The 17,929-nt window shown below is 39.4% G+C and overlaps 1 protein-coding gene across 2 annotated transcripts in view; it reads left to right on the forward strand.

Annotated features, from left to right (window-relative positions):
• The window catches only part of LOC140325678 (arf-GAP with SH3 domain, ANK repeat and PH domain-containing protein 1-like), a 121,924-nt gene that overhangs the window by 95,076 nt on the left and 8,919 nt on the right, over positions 1 to 17,929 (forward strand). Inside the window, exons 13-23 of one of the 2 annotated variants that reach the window (XM_072403647.1) lie at positions 535 to 583; positions 1,468 to 1,631; positions 8,048 to 8,181; positions 9,866 to 9,957; positions 10,370 to 10,556; positions 12,066 to 12,151; positions 12,299 to 12,414; positions 14,180 to 14,247; positions 15,332 to 15,439; positions 15,600 to 15,825; positions 16,776 to 16,934. In XM_072403647.1, the coding sequence (XP_072259748.1) occupies positions 535 to 583; positions 1,468 to 1,631; positions 8,048 to 8,181; positions 9,866 to 9,957; positions 10,370 to 10,556; positions 12,066 to 12,151; positions 12,299 to 12,414; positions 14,180 to 14,247; positions 15,332 to 15,439; positions 15,600 to 15,825; positions 16,776 to 16,934 (1,389 nt within the window). The remainder of the gene's footprint in view (positions 1 to 534; positions 584 to 1,467; positions 1,632 to 8,047; positions 8,182 to 9,865; positions 9,958 to 10,369; positions 10,557 to 12,065; positions 12,152 to 12,298; positions 12,415 to 14,179; positions 14,248 to 15,331; positions 15,440 to 15,599; positions 15,826 to 16,775; positions 16,935 to 17,929) is intronic. The other variant, XM_072403648.1, reaches the window with a different exon arrangement.

Raw genomic sequence — 17,929 nt, forward strand, 5'->3', positions numbered from 1 at the left:
TTATGTCACTGAAATGGACAAATGCTGAAAACATATCACTTTTCAGTCCTAGGGTCTCTTTAGTGTTCAACTTATTTGGAGAGGGGGATGGATGAGCAGGAACCCCCCCGATCCACACAATGTCGGTAACACATTCTAGACACTCGCTTAAGAAGATCGGGATATTTTGTCTGGGCAACAATTATTTAGCATGCTTAAGTAGCACCTGACCATTTCCCCACAGTGCGTGTCCTGCTTGGAAAATTCCCAATCAATTCCCTTTCTGATGACAATTTAGGATTTTATATTTCCCATCACTGTGAGCCTCAGTGACATTGGTAGACGTCATTACGTAAAAAATGGAAATTGTAATGGGGATAGGGATAAGGTTCTAACTCTTCTCTACTAGTTGATAGTTCATTTATTTTGGAATTTATTATTACTTTGTTTTGATGAATTTTGTAGGATATATTTGTGCACTTTACAGTTTATTGAATTATGTTAGCAAGATGATTATATTAGGAATAAATCCCATTTTTGTTTTGTGTCTTCCAGATAATCGAACATACCATTTTCTAGCAGAGGATGAACAGGACTGTGTTGCGTAAGTAAGAGATGCATTAATTGTCTGCTCACAACACCCCCAAGGTAAAGCCGAACTAAACCCCACTATACTCACCTGTCCCCATTCTTTCACACGGCACCGGTGCAGCTAAACATTTTGGAAATTTCTCAGAGCAATTAGGCAGGTAAGAATGCTTATTGCAGAAGAGACATTGCCCGTCCCATTCTGCAATAATGCTATCTGATTCAAAATTTTGGAAAAGTGGAACCCAGTGTCCTATTAAAAGTAGAAACCCCTCACTAATCAGAATATCTCTCATACACCAGCAGTGCATTAGCATTCTAAGTCTATTAGAGATTCCGATAGCTTTTGACGTTATATCTATGGGCTTGGATATATATGTAGGTGAGGATTGGGCCAGGAAGTTATGAAAGGCATTCTTGGCTTGCAAGCTCTTCCTTGGCCTTCCAGGTCTCTTCCAGCATCAGTGGGTGCCGGCTGCTGTCCTCACAGTTTCTTTTCCCAGCCTCCTTCACTAATATAATAAGAGGGAGCAGAAATGAGAGGATGCAATTACAGTAGCCTGCAGACTGTGGCAGAGACATGAAGCGGCATGGGAACTCTTGGCAAGTGGGACCAATCTTGGCTGTAGGTCCAGGATCTGGTTGCATTATAGGACTAGCCAAACAGCATTACAAATCCTTTACTCTACATTATATTATAGTAATGCATATTTTTAAAAATATATTTTATAAATAATATACATATTTATTTCAATTGTGTATTTAACGGTTAACATAGAGTTCAGCTTCACCAACTATAAACATGTACACTTTACAAATTGGTAGATTTGGCACTTTTGTATTATTTAAAATAACGCGGCTGAGACTGCAACTCTTCTTTCACAAATGATGAATTTTTAGGTGGATCTCGGTGCTTACTAACAGCAAGCAGGAAGCTTTGAACATGGCATTCCATGAAGCACGGCCCAGTGAGGAGAACAGTATTGAAGATCTCACTAAAGCCATAATAGAGGACATTCGACGGATGCCGGGGAACAGTGTGTGCTGTGACTGCGGGGCACCAGGTGAGATACAATCATAGCCTAGTTTTATATAGGTTACTTGTATGGTTCCTGATCTCTGCGTGCAACAATGAATATCTGTGAGATCCAAAATACTTACTGATGCATGCAGGGATTTTTCAACATATTCTTGCTTTGAATTAAGGGGTTGCAAACATCGGTTACAAGACGACATATGTGAAAGAGGTTAAAACATTGCATGTGCAACTTGTATGTGACAGTTTAAGTGGATTGCCAGAACATAATAAATTTAAATCTCAACTCTGCTTTAATTATTATTTTAAAATAAGACATTGGCCCAACTGTGTACAAAATAAAAATGGCAGCTCTGGTTGCAGAATTTACCCGTGCATCAGTGCTGTCCCTTTATCTAAACTAAGTCTCTTCTCAAATAATACCCTCCTGGTGGAACATGTCCTAAAGAACTTCCGGGTTGTTCGGGGGTAACCCCTTTACCACTGCCAGAGGAAAGCATGATGTCATTCGACCAGTGTTTCTCCACCTTTTTAACATGGGGGAACCCTTGAAATAATATTTGTCTCTTTAGGTAACCCCTTCTATATTTACTATATCCATAGCTCACAGTATATTAGTGGGGTGGTCAGTAAGAAGAATGCCTCTTACATTGTTGGCCAGGGGGAATATTGTCATCCTTAACGATAGCCAAAAAGATCATTGGTGTCTGGAAAACTGACCTGAGAAGCACAAATCGCTCATTGCTCAAGGGGCCCTTTGGTTCTTTGTTCTTTTGGTAACCTCTGGAGGAACCCTGGTTAGGAAACACTTCATTGGACCAGTCTGAAGACTGCAGAAAGATGTATAACTGAATTTTTAAATAATAGTGATGGGGAAGGGGGCACAAAGTAGCTATAATATAAAAATCTTGTAGCTGATGGGGATCCTTTAAAACACACAGCTGGCACCAGTAACACCATGAAAGAAAAATAACGAATGTTACCCCAACCAATTAGCCTTTTTATAAAAACTTCCAAACACATTATAGCCTGTGAATTTTTTTTTTTATAAGGGCAAATGCAGCTTGCGAACCCTTGCACAATACAGATTTTACCAAATCTAGTTGGGATTGTACAGTCAGTTGTAATGCTGTTGACCTGCTGTCGTGCCTCCCGCCCACCTTACCTTTCTTTTACAACATCTATCCGACCTTGCCCTTCAATCACAGCGCATTTCCCAGCCATTCTACTCTCTGGACACAAGGGCTCCAATACTTCCACCTATCTAGATTCTACTGAATGCGCTCTATAATCAGCTTTAGCCCAAATCTATCCATTTAGTAATGGGCAGGTTTTGGCTGGTCAGTTCTAATTCTGTAGGTATGGATACTGCATAGTAGAACTTTTACTGTTCTGCATGCTGTGTGTAATTTTATATTATATCTGCATCTGGGATGGACACTTCTCATGCCTCCTGGAACCGATTCTTTCCATCAGTTCTTGTTCTATTGGTGTGTTGTACAACTTCTAATATCTTCTGAACAGCTCCTAGTGCACACAATGGGAGTGATTGACTAAAGATTAATCGGCGATTCACATAGTGAATTGTCCTCTTGCAAGGTATAGTGGAACCTCAGTTATCCGGCACCCATGGGGGATGGCCGATTCCAAATAAGTGTAGTTTCCGGTTAACTGAGGTTACTCTGAAACTGAGGTTTCTCAGCCATTCAGCACTAAACTCGAATGGGGAGACTTCCCCTCATTCACCTCTAGTGCTGAATGGCTGAGAAAAAGGTTTCCCCTTTCTCAGCCAATCACAGAGCGGAGGAATCAGCGGAGCTCTGCTCTGCTCTCCTGACAGTTCTGCTCTCCCGATTGCTCCTGCAGTCCTAGTGAAGCTGTGGTATCTGTTCTTGGATGGAGAAAACATGCCACAGCTCCGCTAGGGCTTCAGGAGCAATCACAAAAGCGGAGCTGTCTGGTTTCGGTTATCTGAGTTTCGGATAACCGGGGTTTTACTGTATATTTAACTTCCTTCATCTGCAAGCAACAACTTTTTTTTTTTTAGATTTTCTTTGGATATTTTGGCTCAAGTGTTTTTATATATGAATATACAGATTATCTACAAAGAAAATAAATAAAATAGTAATAGTTACAATCCATTCAATTAAAGATCAGGTGAAAATCATCATGATCTTTAATGGAATGAATTGTAACTATTACTATATTATTTATTTATTTTCTCTGCATTTTTTTCCTTTTGTTAGTACTTTCACTTGTTTCCCACACATCCCCCAGGCCTAAACCAGCGAAACGCGTTGGGTTTCAGGATCCATTTTTGCAAGTAGGTCTCTGTACTTTTTAATATATTTTGAATTATGCAGTTCCATACTGTATAGTACAGTACTTATTACCTAAAATATTGTCTGCAAAGAATTTATGTGTTTTGTTCTTTTTATATAATCTGTATATCCACATATAAAAACACTTGAGCACAAATATCCCCTGCTTTTCTCTCCTATTTGCTTTAATATAGGGGCCAGGCTCTCAAAGACACTTTTTAGTGGTGGGAGGACACTCACTATTAATATTAGTTATATTCAGTGCAAAGCAAATATTCACCACATTCACTAAGCAAAGTGAATCATCCTGTACTAAGATATAATAAATCTTATTAGATATAAAGCCTAAATTTCTTTAGTAAAGCCCCAATATTTGCATCCATTTGTCCCTTTTTTTGAGTTATTCTCCCAAACCAGTTCAACTACTCAATAAACTATTTTTGCAGATTTGCCTTAAAGCTGAATGCCATCTTTTCATACAGGACCGCTGCATATTCCCTTTAATAAGCAGGTGTGAAGCTATTCTCCATGTTGCCTTTCTTTTTTTTCTTGCTTTAGTTTAATGATGCTCTTTCTGCCTTTGCAGCTTGTATTTATTCATTGAAAGCTGCGGTGTTTCTTACCATTGGGAGTTATTATCTTATTCATTTGGGTAATTTGAGCATTGGAAAAAGTCTCTTCTGTCACATTCTGCATCAGATATCGGCACGTGCAACAGCTAAATTGAAATGATGACTAAATGTGGCATCTGGGATTTCACTGGCACAGGTCGTGCCACGAGACCTAGCTCTGCCTTACGGCTGCTAGGGATATAATGCCAACCACTTTTTTATATAGGTCACTAGGGCCAAATGTATAACAGGTAGAGAAATGAAAAATGTGTAGGCCAATTTAGATCTTTTTGGTTTTTTTTTTCAGTTTCTCAATGTCAAAAGTGAAAAGTCTTGCAGAGATACACAGGGTTTTCAATAATGTCATCTTCTCAAGTTATAGCAAGTCAATTGGAGCCCACCTAATATCCTGGCTGGAAGATATCCAGCATCATCTAGCCCTTTTCTCTCCAAACTAACTGTCCTTGGATTTCAGTCCTTTCAATCATAGAGACTCAGAATCCCATGTGGACATTATCTAGGGCACTCAGCATGACCCAGGGAGCTTTATTGTTTTCTGGATACTGTTTACAGCATTTCCCAACTTTTCGAGGGATGGAAAAGAGTCACGTTTTTTTTTTTTAGGGGGTTTTAGTGGGGTATAAAAGCATACATGAAACATGAGAACAGGGATACATAAGGTAGTGATTGCCCACCGGTGGTCCGCAAGAACATTTTCGTGGTCCACGGCTCTGGCCGGTGCACCCGGATAAGAAAAGGACCCCACCAGCGGGACGACCCGGCCAGAGCCACAGACCACATCTCCTGTATAGATTGTAGGCTCTGGGCGGGTTGTCTCTGGGTTGTCTCTTCCATCGCAGGCTCAGACCTGCAATGGGAGAGTCAGCAGGTTCTATCATCATGACGTCACTCTGGAGTAAGTTTCTTCCCCTTTGAGTAACACGCGGCTCCCTGCCCGTGCGTGGTCGGGCGTTTGTGCATTTAGTGGTCCGTAGGTCCGAAAAGGTTGGCAACCACTGACATAAGGTATAACATAAATGGGGTTTGGAAAAACGGAAGGAAAAGGGAGTACGGTAGTCCAGTTAAGCATGTAAAGAACAAAGCCTAGATAAATTGATGTTTAAAATGTTTACAATATTAGTGCAGAGAAAAAATAAGTTTTTACAAATAGGGGAAGAATTGAGTATAGTTAACAATAAAGCAGATATAGATGTGTATGTCGTCCCTATCTATCAATTTCCTCGTTAACACCAATAGAATATTATCTATAAATTCTATAAAGGCTTTCAAATATGGTTATGAGGGGTGAGTGTGTTCTGTATTCCGATGACTCTACAAATAGTTTCCAGTAGAACCAGATGGATTCAAATTTCTGGCCTGTGCTGTGTAAACTAGCAGTCTCGTCCTCCATTAAAATAATTTCATTCATGTGCTTAAACCCCATGTTGAGTGTAGCTGTTTTCCAAAATGATGGTATGCAGGACCTATCGGCCATAATCAGATGTTTTACCACAGGGTGTTTCAGGAATTTAAGGGGGAGAGAACTGTGGAATAAGAGAAAGAGAGCAGGGTCATCGGGAATTTGTCACTTTTTAATTGAAAGTATGTAGGCCTCCATTTCTCCGCTCCTGTGTTTTGCCTTTAAAGATAAAAAAATAGAATAGAAGAGAAATACTCCCCTAGCCTCTCTCTCCGCTCCTCCAATGACCTACTAATGACTTCCTCACTCATAACCTCATCACATGCACGGTTCCCAGACTTTTCTAGAGCTGCCCCAACTCTGTGGAAATGTCTTCCTCGTCCAATTCGTCTTGCTTCTACTTTCTGTTCATTTAAAAGAGAACTCAAAAACTATTTTTTTTTAACTTGCCTACTCCAACTTCTTCTGTCTTTTGAAACCGTCATTACTTCCCCCCACTACATATCTCCCCTCCTATTGTGTGTTACTTCCCCCACCTCCTAGATTGTAACCCCATTTTGCAAACATAAAAAAATTAACACATACAAATTTTTTTTTTCACAACCATAATATATATATAATTTATATAAGCTTTTCAAACAACAAATGGAATAATTTGTAAAATGGATGAAAGGTTTAGTGCAAACACTTTTACATATGTGAATAGTTAAATATGACATACTTGTAGAGGGGTCTTTATCGATTAGTGAACAAGGACTGCTGGGAAGGAAAGTGGGGCAGAGGGATCAAAAAGAGTGCCTCAGAATCAGGAACATTTGGGAGGTATGTACAAGCCACGATCTGCCTGCATTACACAGAGAAGGGCGAAGACCTAGTGATCTGGGCAGGCTCAGTGGTTAGCACTCTGGCCTTTGCCACCTTGGGTCCCAGGTTTGAATCTCGGCCAGGACACTATTTGCATGGAGTTTGCAGATTTTCTGTGTGTTTGCAAGGGTTTCTTCCCACATTCTAAAAACATGCAGTTAGGTTAATTGGCTTTCCCAAAAATTGACCTTGGACTGTACTAAAGACATATGACTATGGTAGGGACATTTGTCAGCCCCTTTGAGGGACAGCTAGTGACATGACTATGGAGTTTGTACAGTGCTGCGTAACATGTCAGTGCTATATTAATACTGTGTAGTAATAATAACGCTGTGACTAGATCTAAAAGAAGCTATGTCATGTATTTAACAATATAATTAGGACTTTTAGCCAGGGTAAAGGAAATCAGGAAGGCCAAATATTAGTAGAATAAATGTTTGTTGTCACAACCAAAACCAACTTTTTTCTTCTTTTTTTTATTCAGCACTAAAATCCATCAGTATTTTTGGAAATAAAAAGATAGGTAGGGAAGCTTGGGTATAAAGCGCCACCTTCTGTATGAACAAAAACAAAGATTCACCCATGACGGCATAGATTCACTGGAATCAAAACAAAAATCAAACATTTAAATTAAAGGGTCTGCCCAGCAAAAACTAATATTCATATATGGTAAATGCTGGAAACATAAATTGCTTAATATTTTTCTTTTTATGGAGAGATCTTTGCAATAAGTTAGGGGGTCTGCAAATCTTCCGCCGTTTTATGATGGGTGTCCACACTCCCTATTTGTTTTATAATATGTGAAATGTAAAAAGAGATGCTGGAAAACAAAACCTTGGGTGGGAAAACCCATGTGGAGAGGGTCAAAAAGTTGGAAATAATGTCAGGTTCGGTATTGGAGTATTTACAACTGGCTTTACCCACCATGACCCACCTGCACCTAAATAACTGCTTGTGTATAACAGAAGCCTCCCCTATTTAATATGCAGCAGCTGATTTCTTTATATAACAGTGTGCCTATGTGGTATTTAATGATAGTGGGGCCCTCACTACCATTTGTTTCTGCCGCTGATCATCCAAAGACGACACAATGGGCAACCAGCAACCAACCAAGGAACAGAGAACTAGTGTAGGCCTGACACTTCCAAAGCACGCAAAAACATTTATCATCCAAAAGTATTACAATGTAATAAGTCCTTTTCTCAGATTTATTTCCTATTTTTACTAGAACCAATGTGGCTGTCCATCAATCTTGGTATCTTGACATGCATTGAATGCTCCGGTGTCCATAGAGAGCTTGGCGTCCATCACTCCCGAATCCAATCACTGTCACTGGACAAACTCGGAACCTCAGAGCTCTTGGTAAGTAAATTGATCTCTGTTGTCTTTATGTTGGTTTACACATGGCATGACCATTGGCAATGCTTTACTTTTACAGTCACTTATGAAATCCCTAAAAACTACTATAGGAGATTTGTCCAGGGTTTTGGTTGTCTTTCACAGAAGATTGAATGGTATAGGAAACAAAAATATGTAATTTCTTTGCATTTTGCCCTCCCAAACATTTGGACAGCCAACCACAAGCCACTACATGAAGCTTTTTACAAACCCCTGAAAACTAGTGTTGGTGTTCGAATTCGTGTAAAAAAAAATAGGCGAACTCCAGTTGAACTCTCAATGGAGTTTCTCTATTGGGAGTTCATCTGAGTTCAATTCCCATGGTCACCGGGCTGTACTTATCATTGATAAATACAGCCCGGGGAGCGTGAGAACTTGCGGTCACAGCTGATAGGAGGCACGCGAGAGCTTTCAATCAGCTGTGACTACAGATGAACTCTCAATGGAGTTTCTCCATTGAGAGTTCATCTGCAGTTCAGTTCCCACGGTCACTGGGCTGATAAGTACAGCCCGTGGACCGTGGGAACTTTGCAGTCACGGCTGATTGGAGGAGGCACGCGAGTGCTTGCAATTAGCTATGACTGCAGATGAACTGCTGTTCCGTATGTGTTCTTGGATAGAGATTCTCTATCCAAGAACACATACTACAGTTACGGTAGAGCTGCAGGAGCAATCAGGGGAGCAGAGCTGTCAGCTCCGATCCCCTGATTGCTGTTGCTATTCTACACAGTTCCGAAAAAAACCCGACTCCCCCCCCCCCCCCACCCATAGACTTTATTGGTGTTCGAATTCGGCGTTCGATCACCCAAAAAATATCAGGCTATTGGATCAAATAGCTCCCGAATCGAACACTCAACTGTTCAACCAACACTACTGAAAACGTCATGAAAAGCCCCTTAAGCCGTCCTCATTCGTTTTCAATATCAAATGATCACATGGGGGTTCTTTGGTGGTTTTTGGCTTGGTAAATACTACAAAATCGGCAGTCTCAAGGTCTTGGGTTCACTTACACTTTATGGTCTAAATGCAAAAATGATTTGTTAGATTACTTGTTAAACTGTCAGTATTTCCCAATGTTTGTCCATTCTTAAATCACCTTTATAGCCTTTGCGGTGTTGAGTAAGTTAATTTCTCATCATTTTATAGGTCCAAATTTTTTATGGTTATGATTTGATCCTCATAACATAATTATCAATAAATTGAGAAATCCATAACTGATCTCCATGTGTGGAAGCAGCATGCACACAAGACCCATTCACTTTCCCTTCATCCACTAAAAAGTGATGGTTAAGGCAAAATTGGTGATCAGCATATTTGAAATGAACACCACCGAACTCCATTGTAGCCTATAGAATTCACCACTAACTTCACCACTTTATAAATACATCGGTGGAATGAATCTGATGGCAAGTTGTAGTGATTTGTTCATAACCTGGAAATCATTTATAAAAGTGATGATCATGAACAGGGCAAAGACAACATTTTATCGCTGCAGAAACAGATTCACTTTTCTGCATAATCACTGCTTTCTAAATTGTCCCCAGGGGGTAAATCATGTTCATATGAATGGTATTATGTTCAATGCATCCAGCTCTATGAGAAGCTAAATCTCATTTTATCCTCCATCATTTATGCTTTGTCTTTACAGCTAGCCAAAAACGTTGGTAACTCTGGATTTAATGACATTGTGGAAGCCAATCTGCCATCTCCGACAATCAAACCTACCACAGACAGTGCAATGTACGTACATTCTTGTTATATATAAGTTTGGGGGGATTTTGTAAGATGTACCATGTAGTACCTCCTGTATACCTTTCAGTATATTAGGGTGCTGTGGAAATTTGTATTAACTAGTCTTCATCAACTAGATATGGCTTTCTTTTACATCAAGAAATTACATAATATATATAAATGTGTGTGTGTGTATATTTATATAGATCTATATATATTAAATAATAAAAATATTTTAGATATATTAGATATTAAAATATGTAATGAAAACTTTTGATTTCATAATTTAATTAGCAAGCACCTAATACCCAGAAAACACACACTTAAACTACAGTAAACTTCAGCTTTAAACCATTACCATCTATAATAAATATGTTATCATTATGTTTATGGAAAGGAACGTTCTGTGTTTATTTATCAGGGCCCAACGAAAAGACTTTATAAATTCCAAGTATGTACACTGGTTGTACACCAAGAGAAGCAACACCCACCCAGTGGCACGGCTGCTCGAACTTCAAGAAGCTGTCCAATTTAAGGACGTTTATGCACTGATTCAGGCTTATGCTGAGAAGGTTGATCTAACAGAGCCGATTCCACAACCGGCACAAGTAAGATGAGAATAATAATAAACATATTAAATAATTCATTTGCATTTTTAATTGCAGATCATTGCACCTAAATTCTGTACAGGTAGTCCCTCGGGTTAAGGACCTCCGACATAAGGACACCTCCTAGATACAAATGGGGCTTCCCTGCTTGCTCCTGTGCAGGATGAAGGCTTGATGGGGGGAGGGTACAGTTTGCATTAATTGCAGAAGAAATCTTTAGCTAAACACAGCTGAGGTTGTGGGTGATCTTAGGGGACTGAACTCTTTCTGCAAGCTCTTGTAACACTTTAATGACCAAGACAAACTCTGCAATTGTTTCTTTTTCCATATCAAATCACAGCTTGCTCCAGGAGGTAATGAATGTCTAGGCTCCATATTTTTTTTTGTTTTGTTTTCATTCTGATTAACTCACAGTAGGGACTTTATACAGTAACTGACACCACGCTGCCTAATAATATGTGAGACAAACATCTCTCCTAATTGCATTTATTAAAATATTGTACCTGTTCTGACTTACATACAAATTCAACATAAGAACAAACCTACAGTCCCTATCTTGTATGTAACCCAGGGACTACCTGTATTCAAGACTTCTTATCAATCATTACAGTGAATGTATTTACCTTTATTTGCAGACAGGGTTCAGGTCCATAGTACGTGATTTGCAGGCACCATCATGACCCTGGCCAAGCTCAGTTCAGGGAAATGTGATTGGCTGGAATGCCATAGCCAACTGTTGCTTATTCCTTGCTTCTCAGGGGCAAAGGGTCCAATCAGTTTACATCTCACCCCCATACTTCCCTGTCGTAAGAAAGTAGGTAAACCCTGAGCAGTGAGTTGCTGATCCAACTTGGCATAGCTTCAGGTGCCCAACACACCTGTATGCAGAAGCCTTTTCCAAAACTGAATGGACTGTGTGATAGGTAGTTTTTTCTCCTTTAAAGTGAACCCATTGCTAGACTATGGATATAGTATTTATATATTCTTGCAAAAGTGGAATTTCTGTAGCTCCCTAACCCCTGTTGCTGCCAGCACTGTGGAGTAATTGGTCCTAAAAGATCACAAGGTCACTGAAGCCCACTTTGGATCAGATTCTAGACAACACAGAGCACCTGCTGTTTGTTTGCATCAGAAGTCTAGCCGGCTGCAAAGTCCTTACTACCATAGGGAGCAAGGGGAAATGAGCTTCTATATCAGTGCCACTGATATGAAAATTGGGGATTAATTTCACCACAGCGTCTATGGCTACAAAGGTTAGAGATGGCCTGTTTGAAAGCTCAATTAATGCTTGATAAAAATATGTAATCTATTAAATATTCCCATCCTGGCCTGATTCACTTGTGTGTATACTACATGAAACTTTGGTGCAGCCAGTAAGGTGTTATTGTTTACAGTCCAGGATGAACCTACTTTTGTGAATTGTTTCACTAAATGTTCCGCATGTGTGTTAAATTCAAATTCAAGTCAAACTTATTTCTCATGTAAGAATATTTTTGTTTGTGTTTGAAGGAGGCTGGTGAAACCATTCTTCACCTGGCAGTTTTATTGTCCGATCGGACATCTTTACACATTGTCGATTTTCTAGTGCACAACAGGTAAGGGGTGCTTTCCCTTTCTTATATATAATTATTATATTGAACTTCATAGTGTACAGATGTTATTCAAAGTTAAAATGCATGCCACATATGTATTATAGATATAATGCTTTTATGAATAACTATTTGCATTGTGTTTTTCTTCAGTGGAAATCTAGTGAAGCAGACGATCCGAGGCAACACCGCACTTCATTACTGCAGCTTGTACAATAAAACCGAGAGCATGAAACTCTTCCTAAGAGCCAAAGTCAATTTGAAGATCAGTAAGTGTCCACTAGATGGCAGCAGATCAGTAGCTATCTTGCAATACTGTTGAGTTATTATTGTTGCACAGTATTTATATAGCGCCCACATATTATGCAGAGCTGTACAAAGTCCATAGTTATCTAATGTCCCTACCTTTGTCATATGTCTTTAATACAGTCTAATTTTTTTTGGCACGGGAAGCCAATTAACCTAACTGCATGTTTTGGGGATGTGGGAGCAAACCGACGGGGAGAACCTGCAAGCTCCATGCTGTTGGTGTCCTGGCCGAGATTCGAAACCAGGGACCTAGCATTGCAAAGGCCAGAGTGCTAACCCCTGAGCCACCGTGCTGCCCGTTTTTAATAAATATTAGCCTATTTCCTTCCAAACATTGGGCAATGTGATATCAATAGAAATATACTTATGGAGATACAGAGATACAAAGAAGCTTATTGATAAATTGCATTTTGTATTGTTACTATGCATATCAGCTGTAGTTTGTAATGAAATGTTTCATAATGAAATTAAGAATTATTGTGTTCTATTGATTTTTTTTATTATTATATTATGTGTAAATATTTATTGTAATTGCCAAACAAAACATATTTGGTACTGTTAAAGACCCATTGGTCCTGATTTTTGAAATCTCTGTGGAGAAGAAAGAATATCATGGGAGAACCTGGGTGAACCAGCAAACCTGGAATAGATTTATTTAAAATCATTTAATTTTGAGTATAGAGAAAGAATGTTATCAGGATGACTTGTATGGGATTATTTTTCTTATAGAGGGTTACATTAGGTATAATATTTGCCAAGCCTATAAATATTTAATATCAAAACAGAAAGGGAAGGGGAAAGATAGGCTTTTAAGGCATATGTGAAATGTATCTTTGTATTTATTATATATGGAGTCTAGGTAGTCCTATTTCCAACATATCTTTCAGTCTATCTTTCCTTTTCCTCTTCTGTTTTGATATAAAATCATTTATTATTAACTGTAAATGTTATAAATCCTGGATCCATTCCAGGTTAGCCGGACCGAGGTTCTCCCATCAGGCCCATTGTGACTAAAGCTGTGGGTATATACGTGTGTGAGTATATACAGTATATATATATAAATATATATATATATATATATATATAAATATATATAGACTAGTACTATAACATTGTTAATGGTTGTATATTTATACAATTATATTATTGTTATGGAACTGTTCCAGTCTTAACAAATATTCTCGAGGAAGCAGAGTTAGTTCTGCGAAGCGCGTCAGAAGTGGTGATCTGAAGGAAACTTGCTTAAAATGGAATGTAGAATATATTAATACACTGTATCTAAGGCCTATTATATGTTAGCACAAGGATTTTAATAAAGAATAATAAAAATAATATAAATAATTTTTCTGTTGGATTGTATTAAAGTTTTTATGTGCCTGAAAAGTCCCTTAATGTGAGAATTTGGTTGTTGTTATTAATTGTATTGAACATGGCACTAGACATATGGGGCCTGATTTATTAAAGCAAGGCTGGATACATATTATCTGTGAAACTGGGTGATCCAGCAAACCTGAAATGGATCTGGTCCAGGATTAAAAACATTTGCTAACAAATAGCAAATTACTTTTAAGAAATCCATTCCAGGTTTTCTGGATCACCCAGCTTCACTGTGGAAAGTGTATCTTCTCCAGCCTTGGAGAGCTTTAATAAATCAGGCTCATGGTATCCATCTACTTCCAAATATATTTAGTATATTAGGATAAAATTATTTTTTGTTTCCTGCAGAAAATGAAGCCGGTGAGACGGCGTTGGACATCGCCAGGCAACTGAAGCACACCCTTTGTGAAGATCTGGTAAGAGCGTGAATTCCAGAAATAACGCGTGTAATTACTACAAAAGCCATCTCACTGTTTCAGTTAATTAAACATTACATTTTTGATCTGTCACCATCTGTGATTTTCTGAAACTGCCAGAAAGAAATGTAATTTTTCTACTCAAGTCTACAGGATTTCATAGAATATTAGTTTTCTGCCTTTAATTGGCTCACTTCTTCTTTCAGAAGCCTGTACAGAGCTTAAGGCTAAATGACAAGCAGCCTGTCACAATGAATGTGGTGTCTCCGCAGTTGTTTGGGGCATTTGAAGTTGATATTATTGTCTTAGAATTTGCACAATTTAAGGGTTCATTCTATCCAAATGTATTAGTTTTTTTTAGAGTTTGGAAAGGTAAACCACTAGCTATATATATATATTTATATATATATATATATTTATATGAATATAAATATCCAACCCTGGCATCATAGAAGTTTTTTATGTTTGTATGTCATGTAACACTCAGCACTTGTCACTTTGACTAGTAGCTTGTATGTAGGACTAGTAGCGTGTATGTTGGCCTGGCTCAAATCCCTCCACAGTTCTTGTCCCACTTACCTTTCTGACCTTATAGGAAAATACTCCCCTAGCCACTCTCTTCGCTCCTCTAATAACCTACTAATGACTTCCTCATTCATAACCCTATCGCACGCACGGCTCCAAGACTTTTCTAGAGCCGCCCCAACTCTCTGGAATGGTCTTCCTCGTCCTATTCAGCTTGCTCCCACTTTCTGCTCATTTAAAATAGTTCCTAAAACCCAACTTTTCAACTAATTTACCCTGCTTCTTACGTCTTTTAAACCCTCCTCTCCATATCTCCCCTCCTATTGCATGCTATTTCCCCCACCTCCTAGATTGTAAGCTCTTCAGGGAAGGGTCCCCTCCTCCTCCTGTGTCACTGTCTGTATCTGTCTGTCATTTGCAACCCCTATTTAATGTACAGCGCTGCGTAATATGTTGGTGCTATATAAATCCTGTTTATTTTTATTAATAATATTAATAATAATCTTTTTATTGTGTCTAATATATCCAATATGTGTGTCGTTTGTTTAATCTTTTTAAGTTGCTGCAAGCTCAGAACAATCAATTTAACATGCGTGTTCACGTGGAGTACGAGTGGCGTCTGCGGCAGGATGACATGTATGAAAGCGATGACGATCTTGATGAAAAGGTAGGAAGAACATGCCACATATCTTCGTAATTGTTACATCAGGATGCATTCATGAGGACGTCCCGTATTAGAAATGCCACATGGTGACCAAACTTTATTGGTGAAGACAAACTCAGGGGCAGTAGGGTAATCCTAGATTCATATATTTGTCTCCTTGCAGCTGGGTCCAGTTAAGAAGGAGCGAACTCTACGGCCGTACAGTTGCTTCCAGTCCCCCAGTTCTCCATTTCCGGACAGGGGACCTCCCACATCGTTTTTAAGACGGGCGTCACAAGTGTCCCAGGATTCACGTTACGATATGGGAAGTGGACAATTGTGTACTGAGAATGCAGGGACTCCTACAACGCCATATACACCGCCACTGCCACCCCGCAATCCTATCAGAGGTACAAGAACCATCATTGTGTGCTCATAGGGCAATATTTGCCTAATATATATCCAGGCTCTGCTTTCTGCTTAGCGGTACAGCACAGTTAACGTTTTACTATCTTTTCTGTGAGTGCAAGGCTATCTGTCGCTCAATGAACAAAAGTGAAAACAGATTTTAAGACTTGTTTAAAAAGCTGAAACCTAGACACAATCTTTTATTTATTATTGGTCCTCCATAGCCACAATGGATAACATTTACATTTTGTGCAAACGCAGATATTATAATGACTTTGTACTTAGCCTGTGCAGAACGCAGAGTTTTGGTTGGAACTTAGCAGCTCCTCCCACTATGGGCTCTCTGCAGGAAAAGGGGCGGATACAAGACCAGTCACTGTGAGCAGCAGTGACTGGTCTTTACCTCTGTTCAGAGATTTCCTGTAATAAAGTGAGTTCTTGTATGTTGGATAACTTGATCTGGAAGATACATGCAAGAATACACGGCTTTATTAGACAATATTTGTTTCAGCTTTACTTTCTTTCTTGATATTATGCACCTTTGATTCTTTGCATAGCAGCATTAGGGGAGGGGGGATGCTGAGCCAAAATGGGGTTTATTGCTTTGTACATGCTTCATGGGGGATATAAAAAAGCTCATATATATGTATTTAGCTGATTTCCTGGAGCCTTCACTATGGCTTGAAACTGTAATAAAGAATGCAAGGAGGTGTCTGGGTTTCCTAAACCAACCAACCAGCTTCCAGAATATTTGTCAAGTTTAGAATTGAAACCTAAAGCCAAGCCCTGATTGGTTGCTTTGAGCAACACAAACACCTTTTTCATTCAGTTCACAAGCCTGTTGTTTATTATTAATATTGATGAAAAATTAATATATTTTATTGAAGGCACACAGGCATACGAATGAACCAATTAGACTTTTATCCTAAAATTTGATTTGTCCTTTTTATAGCACCCAATGTACCACCACCACCTCCTCCTGCCAGCCCCTTACCTGTCCCCAAAAAGCTGCCTGCTACACCTCCACTGACTACAAAGCACAAGCGGGCCCTCTCAGAGCCAGCCCCCATCATTCCACACAGTCCCTCCAGCCAAAGCAGCCTCCATTTTGGTAAGGTGACCACATTCTTCATGTATCGTATTGAGTGCTGACTGTGCTGTTCATGGCTACCAACCAGATCTCGCCTTTTTCTTCTGCAGCGAAGCTCAACTGCAGGTTTTAGTTTTACCGGTGGTTATAGGACTACACAGGTCCAAGATAAATCCGGGCTGTAACCATACGCATAATGTCAGGTCTAATCACTGGAATCAATGGAATTACATATTGGAGCTCACTGGGTTTGGGGGTACTTGGGGGAAATCATGAGAACAGCTCAAGTTACCGGGATGTAACTTTTATTTGTTTATGATAGTACAGAGTCAAGAAAGGTTTGGGCTCCGGTCAGGTTTTCATTGCTGACGTTTCACCCTTACTATTTGTACATGACCATTGTCACTAGTAGAGAAAGAAATTTAATAGCTCCAACTGGAACAGAAGTTAAAAGGAAATCTTTTTGTTTAGTCAACTTCTGAAATAATTGGTTTTCCTATTAAAGCTATTGTTTTATGTAGGGGCCCTCAATTCCACTTCTTAAGGACCACACACAGGCATAGTGAAGACATTTTCTAGCGCTTTGCACATTATTTGGTAATTATTTACTAAAACGTGTGTGTGATTTCTGGCCCTCAAGGACAGAAGTTGAGGTGCCGGGAATTTATCAAACAAATATAAATACTTTCCTGTCCAAGTCTGTACAGGCAGGGTTATGATGCTTCTAGAGGCAGTGTTGTGGGGTGCTTGTGGAGGCAGTTTTATGATTTGAAGGTGCTTATGGGTGTAGTGTTAATATCTGGGGTGTCTGTGGGAGCAGTGTTATAATCTCAGGTGCTTGTGTTGGCAGTGTTATGATCTGGGGTGCTTGTGGAGGCAGTGCTATGATTTGGGGTGCCTGTGGGGCAGTGTTATGATCTGGGGTGTCTGTGGGGGCAGAGTTGTAATCTGGGATGCTTGTGAGGGCAGTATTATGATCTGGGGTGCTTTTGGGGACAGTGTTAGGATCTGTGGTG

This window comes from Pyxicephalus adspersus, chromosome 3, assembly GCF_032062135.1.
Source record: "Pyxicephalus adspersus chromosome 3, UCB_Pads_2.0, whole genome shotgun sequence".
In the NCBI taxonomy this organism is placed as follows: Eukaryota; Metazoa; Chordata; class Amphibia; order Anura; family Pyxicephalidae; genus Pyxicephalus; species Pyxicephalus adspersus.